The sequence below is a fragment of the Didymosphaeria variabile genome (genome assembly GCF_027946475.1).
Source record: "Didymosphaeria variabile strain IMI 356815 chromosome Unknown scaffold_2, whole genome shotgun sequence".
NCBI classification, from domain to species: Eukaryota; Fungi; Ascomycota; class Dothideomycetes; order Pleosporales; family Didymosphaeriaceae; genus Didymosphaeria; species Didymosphaeria variabile.
In genome coordinates this window covers 3846160-3858630 of record NW_026611621.1, presented here as the reverse complement: position 1 = coordinate 3858630, position 12471 = coordinate 3846160, and the positions used below count along the sequence as shown (strand labels likewise).

The 12471-nt window shown below is 51.6% G+C and overlaps 2 protein-coding genes across 2 annotated transcripts; one reads left to right on the top strand and one right to left on the bottom strand.

The window, feature by feature from the left end:
• Positions 1–5214: 5214 nt before the first annotated feature.
• N0V89_002974 (uncharacterized protein) lies at positions 5215–5716 on the top strand (the record flags this gene model as incomplete). The annotated part of the gene is made up of 2 exons (XM_056211778.1): positions 5215–5220; positions 5264–5716. 2 exons carry the CDS (start codon positions 5215–5217, stop codon positions 5714–5716), a joined length of 459 nt encoding a protein of 152 aa, XP_056075251.1.
• A 5189-nt stretch (positions 5717–10905) lies between these two features.
• N0V89_002973 (uncharacterized protein) lies at positions 10906–12471 on the bottom strand (the record flags this gene model as incomplete). The annotated part of the gene is made up of 1 exon (XM_056211777.1): positions 10906–12471. The coding sequence occupies one exon, from the start codon at positions 12469–12471 to the stop codon at positions 10906–10908; it is 1566 nt and encodes a 521-aa protein (XP_056075250.1).

The window sequence follows — 12471 nt, the reverse complement described above, 5'->3', positions numbered from 1 at the left end:
CGACCATTTGTGCAAAAGTCTTTTCTTCTCCTACTCCGAAGGTTTGTGGCGGAGAGAAAGACTAAACAATGACCGGTTCACGACGACGTTCACAAGGGGATGAAACTTTACGTCACACAGAAATGTTAATTAGTTGCTCCCCCATCTTTGACGTCTGTTTGAATTGAAGAGCCTAAACTGCGCCGTGCGCGCCGTGCTCAGCAGCTTATTATTGCACATCCGATGTATATGACAAGGTGTGGAGTGATTCAACGTAGCATGGAACGCAAACTTCGGTCTTTTGACCCACAAACCTTGTAATAATGCTACTTTATCTGATCGTACAGTCAGATGTGGGACGTGAGCTCTTCAATGCGATTATGTTGCGAGCTTCTCCAATCGCGACTTCTTATCGTTTCCAATGAGTTCTGCGGCCACCCGCCCATATAAGAAAAGCGAAGGTCTTGTCGTGATCATGATTGTCGCTACGTATTTAATTGGTGGTTTAGTTTTGACAGAGGTAATGCAGTAACGGAGATCTGTCAACTAATCTGAGAGAGCCATTCACTACTTTAATAATAACAAAAGACCCTATGTTCCACAATAGTTGTGGAAACAATCGACATCGATTCGCAGAATCATTGGATGAGCTACTCCATGACAAATGAGTACTTTTCCACCATTATTAGCCAGCTTCAATTGTTCTATGCAGAGCCTATTTACCCTGATAGTCGGCAATTGAAACGATAATTTTGGGCTGACATAGCCAATGATATGATCTGGGTGAACTGAAGTCCGCATAGCGTGATGCCTGTAACGTTGGTGGAGTAACAAGTGGCCAATAGCTAACCGCATAGCGAGGTCAAGCTGCTTCGAATTTCAACTCCACTGATAGCCAATTGCGCGAATTATTTCTTGCGAAATCCTCACTGCCGACCTCAGGGCAAGTTTCAGACATTTGGCGCACAAACCCCCACGCCTAACCCCAACACATGACTCATCAGCCGGGCAATTCTCACTCTTGCGGCTAGCGGTAATAACGAACTACCGCTCGGAAACACCAGCCGAGCCTTCGACGACGCCTTCGAAAACCGACAGGTTGGACCAAGTGGACGTGACTCGGACGTGTGGACCCTCAGGAACCAACGACAGATATCCGTAAGGTAAGCGAAGTGTTGGCGACTTCAGGGTTCCGGAGAGCCAGAATAACCCAGCTCAGCCGGCTGAACAAGCGAATCGTTGAGTGACGGGAGGATAGTTCCGGCGGCGCTCAAGTGGTTCCATGTCGCATTTGTACGTTATGGCAGAAGATGACGGGGTTGTTGATTCAAAGCCGAAGGTTGGTGCTATGCACGTGGCAGTGCCGCGTGGGCGATAAGGTTGTCTGCTATGAACCGTAGACGAACAAATCGGCGTGCATATCCAAATAAATGTTCAAGGTTCGTAGAGACGGTCCTGTTAAACGGTCAGCAATCGTACCACTTCTTGGGTAAGCGAGGTGCAGATTCCAAGGAGGAGTCGTGATCGGCGATCGAGTTAATACGGGTTTCTCGCGAAACTTGCCTGACATTCGGCAAAGAAGTAATTCAGCAGAGAAAGTTGTGGAAGACATGTCATAGTGATCGGACTTTACCATCGACGCTGGTGGGGCGTAGGAAGTTGCTTTTGTGGCGCAAGGTCTTCACCTTGACTTTCCGCGACTTATGATTGAGTCAAGGAGAGCTGAGTGTTCAGGCCAGACAGCGGAAGAGCTAACCTAATGCAATCGTGGATGCATACGGATAAGGCGATCGACATCATCGAGAGTGATACAGATCCTGCAAGAGCCGGGAGACTTCCGATAGTGGCGCAACTAGGGCTGTGAGTACATGGATGACACCGTATTCTTTGCTCTCGCAATATCCAGCGTGATCAGGGTCGTTAACGTGCAGATCGACTAAACGGCTTGAAGCTGCAGATGAAGCAAACAACTGTTCCCTAGCAGTGCGCTTAGCATAAGGAAAGCTATGTCTCACAAGATTTACTAGTTTGCATATGTTAGATACTAGTCTACGTTTGCTAAGAAGAAGACTAATATGGCAATAACGATGAACGTCATAGTGGTCATACAATAAGAAGAGGCTGATACGTCCCCACGGGATACGGTACGACTGTCAATGATACCAGAGGCGAATTCTGAGTGACTTCCACTGATCAGTTGTCCTAACCAATTTCTCTAGACTTTGCCTCGCTTGTTCTTTATGCCACATTCATCTCGACAAAACCCTTTGTCTCCACAATCTGCACTCTGTGGATATTGTCAGGCGATACGCGCCGCGAGAAGCGCTTGCACTCACCTTTACACGTAGACCAGCGAGATATTGATTGGGTTCGTACAACGGTACCCAGTCTCCATCGTTGATCTCACTCATGACCAGATCACAGTTTCGAGCTCCATCTAAACGTCCACCCGGGAACGGGGTCTGATAGTAAAGGAACCCATGACAGTTGTTGTCGGCTCCACATCGTTCACCGCACTCATTTACGTTCTTCACCGATCCAAGTGCTGGGCGAGAACCTTTGAACTGATTGCGGCAAGACAGCTCAAATTGATATTCCTTCTTGTCCCCGAAGTCATGAACCTGGTCACCAGACCCGGGGAGGGGAAAAGCATTCCCTCATTGAAAGCCACTGCATATTCATGCATGATCAGCTGTTGTGGTCTTTCGACGTGGCTAGTTACCTACTGCTTGATTTGACGGGAATAGCCCCAAATTCCTATACTCCGTTATCGAAAATGTATGGGGCGGCATCCTTGGAGTAAACGACGGAGCAAGCTTGTTTGGAGGGATAGTAAGTAAGTCCATTGGAGTCGAGCTTGTGGTCGTGGCACTGCTTTTGGCACTGCTTTTGGCACTCCTCAAGGCTTCTCACTTTCGGTAGCCATTGATATGAGCCCCAAGGCGCGTTGTGGCAGTATAAGCAATACTCCTGGCCGTTCAGTTCCCGGACCTTTCTCCTGTGTCAGCTGTGATGTGCTTGGTGGGTCGGCCGAGCACCCACTTCGCCTTCCCACGATGGACAACCTGTCGCTGCACCACACTTCTTGCCCTTTTTCGTGTGGAACACTTTATCGATTGGACTCCGTAGACCCAAGCCTGGGCGGGGCTCATTGCGAGTCAGGGACTCATATACTTCGGGATTAGTCAGAGCCTCCTTGACCAGCGGAGAATTAGGGTCTTCAACCCTGTACATTAAGTCATGAATAATATGACTGATATAGCCAGAGCAGATAATCTACCGTCCACTCTGGGGGAAAGCCCATGCTGCCTGCAGGAAGAAGATCGCTCGAAGGAACATTTTGACGATCCAAGGGTAGGTTTAGCGTAAAGCTTGGATAGTCGCGCACGCGGTGATCTGTTTCAAATGCGCGCTGCGAGCTCAGTTTGTAGCTATTTCGATTTTGACACTAAACCTTTCGCTTTGATTCCGGATGGTAGACCACGGATCCATGATTCCTCGAAGATGTTTTGGCGTGCAGGTATTGCAGCGGTCGATGTGTTACTACACATGATGATCTGCAAGCGGATCCTCGGATGCTTTAGGCTCGTGCCGTGGTGGGTTATGATCCAGTCCGTACCAGACTAGAGCTATCGGCCAGACGTCCGGGATATTCTGAGGGACCCGAAGCTGAGGCGCGATGTGGGGGCATGCATCCAGAAGGTGAGTGAGAACCCGCATAGTGCGTACGTGTGCCAGCAACAAAGACGCGAAGGAGCGGGGGTTGCGCGGATGAAGCTGTGGAGTCCTCGGACACTGCTCCTCGTCTCTCAATCGAGTCGGCACGCTTCAAAACGCGTACCACCATGTCAACGTATAGTAAGTCGCGCAACGCAGGCGCTCGATGACCGATCGATGGACAGAACAGAATGGGGGGCATGGCCAGTTCACGGACAGTTCACGGACAGTTCACGGACAGTTCACAGTCGACAAGAAGACGACGAAATAATACATCCAAGACGAGTGGTGTGCAAGAGTAAAGACGGTGAACGTCGTGTCTCGTAACCATGCGTCTGCCTCACCGATCACGAAGGGTGTGCTGTAAGTGGGCAGCAGGAGCCGTCAATAGGAATGGTTGCCGCAAGCTATAGCGTCGGATAATATCGAGGTGCCTTACGGCTTTGGACACGTGAGCGGTGACTTGGTTTCGTCCACGGAGCCGGCCATGGACATGCCAACCCGCGTCGGACAGCGACATGATGCTGCATCGTCTGGTCGACTGCCCGACAACGGTGACGCTACAATAATAGAAGGTGGTGGGGGCGCGTTGAGAGCTAAGAGGCATCGATCGCGATCGAACGTGGCGCGCGTCTGAGCGCCATGGGCAACATGCAGGTGGTACGCCCACCACTCACCCTGCTCGTGTATCATCCCTCGCATCCGCCTGCCGCCGCACAACATCAGCGAGTGGCCGCGCGGGACGGCTGTCTTCCCCCCCGCGGAAGCGCAATTTAGCTGCCCAAGACCTGGCGTTGCCGGCGCTGTTGTGCCTGGTACGAGCAGAAGAAACCACACTACAGGCGCCTGCCTTGTGTACACAACGCAGCGCTCCGCTGTTGGCTCCTTCACACGTCGCCTTCGACAGTTGGCCTCGGAACCAACGAGCGAACCTCGACGTAATTACATCTCGCAGATCCCGTGGTTTGTGCAGCATGTCTGTGCTTGATTGCTGCAGTCCCTCTGCATCCTTCTGAACCCTTCCAATGGTTGTTGGCAGCCATGGCATTGCCGCTTTCCCATGCAAGCTTGCTGGAACAGATACTGTTCGCCTAGCCCTCGCTGCTCCCTGTCTGCCCGCTGACACTCAGGGTCGGGTTGGCCTTGTTCACCGTGTCCCATGTACATACTATGTATGTATTCTCTAGCGGGCGACCCACACCCTGACAGGGCTCATGGCGCTCACGTCTCCACACATGCATACGGCAGCACGGCAGCTACCATCCAGGTGGAATCCTTGCGCCGTCCTGATTATACTTGACCAAGCGCTCCCCCATGCTAGCTGACGAAGACTTACCCTCTTCGGTGTCATCTGCTTCACTGCTACCTACATTTATGGCGTACTAGACGCTTCTAGCGCTCGGTTCCCAATTTTTACTACTACTACTCTCTCTTCTCTCGCTGTTGATCTCTCCCGTCCAACATGTCTTGGAATTACACAGTCCACCAAATCAATCGATCGTTCGAGCAAATTGCCCAATGGTAGTGTGTAGAACCACAGGCAACGGAATACTCCCATGCTGACCAGTTCAGCCAGGATTTTCTACGTCGATCTGAGGCTGCATTCCGTGCTTTGCATGAGCGTGTGCTCTTCCTCGAACAACAACAGGCTTCGCAAGGCCCGAGCGATGAGCAGGTCGAACGAGTGCTTCGCAAAATACTCGCCGAGCGCTTTGGCGACACAGGAAGTCAAGGCACCGACACTCCAAGCCTATCGAAAGACGTGGAATACTTCGTTCAGCCCCCAGACAATAGCACCTCGATTCCTAGAGCGCCCCCTATAGACCCGATGATGCTTATCGTCGACCCAGATGCAGTACCATCCAAAGCCTACGGTCAGACATTTCAGATGCTGGAGAAGGGGCTGAGCCAATACCCTCAACTCGAGGATGCCAAACCTGTGGTCAGAGATACTACCCCGAATGACGAAGTCATCTTCAAACGTCCACCATTTCCACCCAACCATGGTAGACCCTGGTAGACGTTCAGCTTCTGGTCCGCAGCAATAGCGTCGGTTAACATAGAGCTCGAGCGAGAAAGGCGGTAAATTTGAGTTTACGATCAGAGGTTGAGCAGTCGCGCTCGAGGAAGAGAAAGCGAGAGCCTCACCATACATACTACAAGTGGACGAATACCTAGCGACACTTCGAAGGCGGTAACCCTGAGATATAGAACGTGCTTACGAGCAGCAGCAGAATTTCCAACCATGGAGCTGCATGGTAGCTACCGCCATATGGATTTTCATCTATTGGACCTAGGGTCGAGGTTGAATGGACAGGCTCGCACGAAATGGGCACAGACGCTGTTTATCTCAATCTGATGCTTGCCGGCGTGTTGCAAGTGGACAAGAACTGGGCTTCGGGGCTTAGGGCGATCGTGCTGGCTGATGCGCTGTTTGTCCTACCGAGTGAGGAAGGGTCCGCAAAAGGAGGCGGATATTTCCTTTGCAAGTTGAACAAGGCTTGAACGCAGCACTATATTGATTGTGCCTCCCGCTGGTTACAGCCGCCCGTGTATGCGGGTACCCGATTTGTTCCGGGCTCATCATGCCACTTCCGTCTCCCCGATACCGGTAATTGTTCAAAGCTGCATCTTCATACCATACTACCAACTTGAGTACGAGACGAACCATTCTCCATAGCTGTCATTCATTGGCTTCCAGCACAAGAGGACACCCGATGGCGGACTGAAGATGTTGCACAAGCGTTGCACCTTCTCGGTGGCCTCGTGCCTTTTGTGTCAACTCTATATCTCTGCCGGACATGTCCGCTTACGAGCTCGGACTCTCGATGGGATGATCACTGCCTACTTTATACCGAGAATAGGCTTCTCAACCAGCGAAATTCAGCCTTTCCGCGATACGACATGTAAGCCTGCCAATAAACTCCGATTTTCGAGATGACTTTGAATCTCTTGGGGGACCTTCTGGACGAAGTGAATCGAGAGTCAACGTCAAACTCAAGTGGAAGCATATGGAACACACCCAGCTCGTCTAAAGCTCGTCAACGCATGAGGCAAGTTCTGGTGTCCTACTGTGAGAAGGTGTCATAGTAAATCATATTTTCTTTCCTTTTGCACTACGGTTTGTCTAGTCTTCCACCTGGGCCCATCGCGTTGCACTGCAGACGGGCTTTTCCCAAACGTTGGTCACAATGTCGTTCGGGAGCCAAAATTATGAAGTCTTCAAAATACATCTAGAATCAATACCGCATTGAGTATAATAACTAAATATCAAGCACGCCACGTTGTTCCTGCCAGCGCGCTGTAGCACTCAGGCAAGGCCAGGCCACAGCTCAAAGGGGCTTAGCGCACGCCTTCGCCGCCGGCTCAATATCACTTTACTCACAAACCCCGCTTCTCGAATGCAACTCGCTCTAAGCATCCAAAACAGCATCACAAATATTTATGAGTGCCCTGTGTCACTTTCGCATTTAGTACAGCCCCCGTCCCATGTCGGTAAACGGCTCAAACGCCCAGTATGCGCTGTCAGCGGCTGAACGCCTTCCCTTAGCTCTGCGGCCGCTCAATGCCCTCGGGTTCCATGCCCCGGACGAGCTAAATCAGGCACGTGCTGCGCAGTCGACTATCATGAAACTACCCTACGAGATATTGGAGGCCATACTACTTCAGCTTCCCATGCAAGATCTTCTGCTTTCGCAGCGCATCTGTCGTCGTTTCAGAGACATGATTGCTACTTCCAAACCAATCCGTCGCGCTCTCTTCCTTGAACCTGCACATCATAATGGTCAACTAGGCGACTGGCCATTGCTGAGGTTCAACCCAGTTCTTACGAACGAGCTGGCAGACTCGTTGCATACAAGAGCGATAGGGGTGCATCGAAGTAAAGAGGGAACTGTGAAGATGTTCGCTCACATGCGCTACAAGAAAGAGGCTCTCCTAGACGACGAGTGGGCGGAGATTCTTCTTTATGAGAATGCAAGCTGGAAGTCGATGTTGGTACGTGCCGTGCCTTTGCATGCCTGCTTATGAGCTGCCACTGACGAGATATGTCATGCCAAAGGTGACACAGCCTCCTGCAACACTTTTGATGCATCCCAGCGCAAGTCTGTTTTGGAAGACTGCGATGGAACAAAGAGCACAATTCTATCGAGATGATGCGGGCTTCACGATCATGGACGCCTTGGACTGTGCAGATTGGTGATCATAGTGCCTCGCCGTACACAAGCAACAGGGAATACGTCACGCATGGTATAGGGTCAGTCGGGTTTAGCCAAGAAGCTTGTGAGAAACAAAGCGTCATCTGCAACTCTCCTGAGAAGTGCGCCTACCTGTCGGGGCTGTTACCTTCTTTCGGCAACTGCACCTGTCCACACGGGTCTGCGCGCATGTTGGGCTTGGAGAACACCTCACCATCCACCTCCCCTTTTCAGACTATCGCAATGTCAGCGTGCTCGGAGACGGGCGTTCACAAGTCACTGTGGTATATGATAGGTTCCCTGTAAGTACAGATTGACTGGCCATGCAAGGCACTTCTGTGCATGTCAGGGGTGCCCGCGAGCCTGATACCATGCAAAGCTTATGTATGTCTGGAACTGAAGTTCGACGGACAGGCCACCTTTTGCGGTCCCGCATCACTGATTACACCATGCCTCTCGAAGATCAACTTTATTATGTATCACAATGACAATGTAATGATGATGCCACTGAATTGCCTCAGGCACTTCAGCATATGGGGTACGATTATTGCCTTGGGGACTGTAGTGGGCTACTCTTCCTCCATCACAACTTTCCTTTTCGCCTTCTCTTCTTCAGATGCGCTTTGTGACCGTGCTCGAGGTGCAAATGCATTCACGGTTCTACTTGAGATAAGCCAAGTGTCACATGTACGACTAGCAACAATTGCTCTGCCTGACCAAACGTTCACGCTTGCTAGCCGGCATTTTTTCGCGTTATCCGTTTGGTTTCTCATGATATTTGCTCATCAAACTCGCTCGTGTTGGCAATCGAAGAAGTCAATCATCATTTGACGCGTCTCGTCTTCGTTTGACAAGACTTGGGACGCCCTTATCATGGGATCCATCGTGTTTCTGCCTTGTTGTCCCCACTTTCGTGCGGAACGCGACAGATGGCTGATCATGTGCATGTTTACACCAAACCCCCAATTCGCTCAGTCCATCACTAGCATACGAAGCATGCTAATAAAAGCTCCTAGCAAGGCTCGACCAGCTCGAAAAGTTGCGGACACCCACTGCCATAGTCGTTGAACACGTGTGCACGAAGTTGGCACAAACCCAAGATCAAAGCGTTTCAAGGCGGCACAGGCGCTTGCATTTGCTGTAGTCATGGCGATGACGGCTGGCTTTATTTAGCATACTTGAAGCGCTTCCCATCTGGGGGCTGTCACGATCTGAACGCTTGCCCTTTCCATACAACATGCACGGGCTTGCGCACGCCCTACGTTTTGAATGCCCTTTTATTCGCACGACAACTCCGCAAAACTTTTCGTGCGAGGTACCGCCTTTATCTCATATATGCTTGTAGGCATTGCCCTGTGCGCAGTAGCTTCACGTTAGCAAGTTAGCCTTACTTTCAGCCCGCACCGCGGCCGTCCACACGACTACTATGTATTGTGCCTCCACCCTGTACGATGCCACGTGTTGCGGGCAATTGTTATTCGGAAGCCTTCGGCGGTGCCGCAGGCTGCGGATATTAAACAATGTCAAACCGGTGGCAGTGAGGTAAGCGATATTCTCGCAAGGCTGACACTGAGCGGGCGAGGCTGAGTCGCTGGCAATATGCCTCAGGAGCAAACCGCAAGCGGTCACGGGGGCGCACGCAGGACCCGGCACAGCAAAATCCTAAGGGCACAGTTGAAATGTCATGAGGCTGTTATTAGGCGTGAATGAGGGGCTGTGGTGTGGTTTGGAGTAAATAAGAAGTGCTGGGGTCGCTTGAGGCTTTCTACACCCACTGCCACATCACTGAACAGTCTATATCTACGTGCTTACGTTCGTAGTACGCCTGATTGTTTTGGGCCTACTATCCTCTTAGGTGCACACATACCTTGACGGCTCCCCCACGGTCATCACATCATACCGCCACCAGATCCGTTCCTTTCCACAACACAAGATCAGCTATACATGATATTCCAGATCAAGGCACCTCTATCCTCCTTCTGAGCCCATACCACCCCACATCGCTCCAAGATGCCGCCAACCAATCTTCAAACACTAGCCCGCCGCTACACAACCTACGACTGCACCGACTACCTCTACATGCGCGACTGCGCACCCCACCGCATCATCATCGGCGCCATTGTCGCCTTTGTCATCTTCCTCGTCGTGGTCGTCCTCGCATTACTCTATGTCCGCCACCGCAAGCACAAGATGCGTAATGTACAAGCTCAAGCACAACGCCGGAGCCCGCACACGCAGAAGCAAACCGCCCTGAGAATGTACAGGGCTGAGCCAGAGCTCCAGCCGCCGCCGCCGGCATATTCTAGGGTCGACCCCGAGAGTGGTGTGAGGAGGGGTGGGTGAGAGATTGGGGGACTGTGGTGAAAAGTTCTTAAAAGCATTTCAAGGAAACAGGAGCAAGTGCGCAGCCGCTTTACACAGAGACAGACCCGAGACGTGCTTCATTCAAGGCGCTGTGCCCTTTCGTTGTGTTATATCCACGAACGCGAAGACGAAGGGAGGTGCAACAGTCGAGACCAAACGGAAGAGAAAACTCCACGAGAAAGACCGAAGTATCGAGGGACACAGGGATGAAGAGGAAATAACGTACAGAGGATGCATTTGTTGCCTGAAGGATGCGTAGGAACCACTGGGGACAGAAATCTATTGCAAGTGCACCCTTTCGCCGTCCTGTCCGTCTAGAAAGACCAAACACCGCCCTGTATTGAGCAAAGTAAAGAAAGCATGCCAAGCAGTGAATGAAGGATAGATAAACAGAAGAAGTATAGAATGAAACGCTCAAACGGAAATTCTTCGTCCAACAATGCCGTGTGATATCATTCGTGCAATCCTCATGTTCCAAGCCCAAATTTGAAGTTAAATATAAACAGGCCGTCAATCACAAACATATCTGCTCATCAACGTAGCATCGCGTCAGGCGTCGTGTGATTTCAAGCTCCAGGACCATGGCTCTCCTTGCTCGTAATTTGTGGTGTTCTGTCCGCCAGCTCTTTGGTTCTGTCTTACACTTCTCTCACGATCCACCCGCCATCAAGCCCAGGCCAACGGCATCTCCATTCTGAGGCACGCCGTCATCCCTACTTCTGCTGCTACCTCTTCCAATTTCCCTTTCTCTTGCTCTCCGACCCTCCATCAACCCTCTCAACCCGCGCTTTTGTAGTCCTACGACGGCACTTAGCTCCCCATTCCAGACCTCACGCCCGCCACTGATACCGCTTCCGTCTCCCGCATCGCTTGCCGATGCTGACGTTGCAGACGACACAGCTGAGCTGACTTCATCGTCGTGGTTTGTCTCGACGTCAGTGTTGATTCGGAGAGCACGAAGTCCTGGGTCTAGTGACCGTTCTGCAGCAGCTGAAGATATCGACGCGGGATCAGCGACCCCGTTTGAAGTGCCATTCGTAGCAATGCCGTTTGCTCCGATAAAGTTTACGCCGGACCCTCCACCTGCAGCCATGGCAGCGGCATTGAATATGGCAGCTGTATTGCGGTTGTCGAGGATCAAGTGCAGGCGCTCGATTATGGCCTCAAGAAGACCGTCGATGTGATAAGGTCGGGCAAGTTGCAGAAGCGAACAAAGTATTTGTGGCGTGCAAAGGGAGGAGTTCACTGGAGGTAAGGAGGAAGTGTAGAGAAAATGTATCAAGGCCTGTAGGGTAAGATGCGTATGCGGGAGGTATAACGTGCGAGGCCTGAAAGCCGGAGGTTGAGCAACAGGGTCTGGTGGTCCGATGCTAGATGCTGCGGCAGTTGAGGTGTCGGAGGTGATGGTATTGTTTGTGAGGGTCGTAGCGGCCGAGTAAGAGGTCTTAATAGACGGTGTTATGGTTATGCTCGAATTTCGAGAAGGGTGCATGCCGGCAACGGGCCTAAGCGTCGCGGTATCCGCATTCTCGGGTGCGATCGTGCTTTCGCGAAGCAGTTGATTAAAATACGGCCCCCATCGACGTGCAATTAGATGAGAGTTGACAGGGATGCGTTCGCCGTGTGTGGCTAGGAAATCCATGTCCGCCAATTCGCGCATGCCCAGAGCCAATTGGCCTAGCTCAGCTGCTGCAGGCGACAGCAATCGCCCTCCTGCATTCAAATCAAGGCCGTCTGTATATCCGGGCTCACTGACAGATGTGAAGCCTGAGCTGGGTGCGACCTTTCGCGGATTGTCGTACACTCCGAAAGCTTCCAACTCCACCACGCATATATTGGAGAAGTTGATCCGGCGGTGATTATAGTCTTCCACAAGGCTTCGCTTTCGATTGCCCAGGATAACGAAAGTGTTTCTGCGATTCCACAAAATTCCTCTGTTCCAGCTGCCTTGGCTGAAAATATTGCCGCCTGCCTCTATCCGGCCCCAGCTCAGGGTTCGTAGATCGAGTGCCCAAAGCGCATACTCTTGTTTCGAAGATGTTAGAAACGTCCCGCTTACGACAAAGTGGTTGTTTATCACACCCCCATTGGGGAACCGCAGGCCGGGCGGCGAAAAGTCTCCCTGCATTGTCCTTTCGGACAAAGTTCCATCCGAATGTCTGACCTGCAGCTCAAGCTTTACATCTAGGAAGTTATAATTTGAGTATATCAGCAT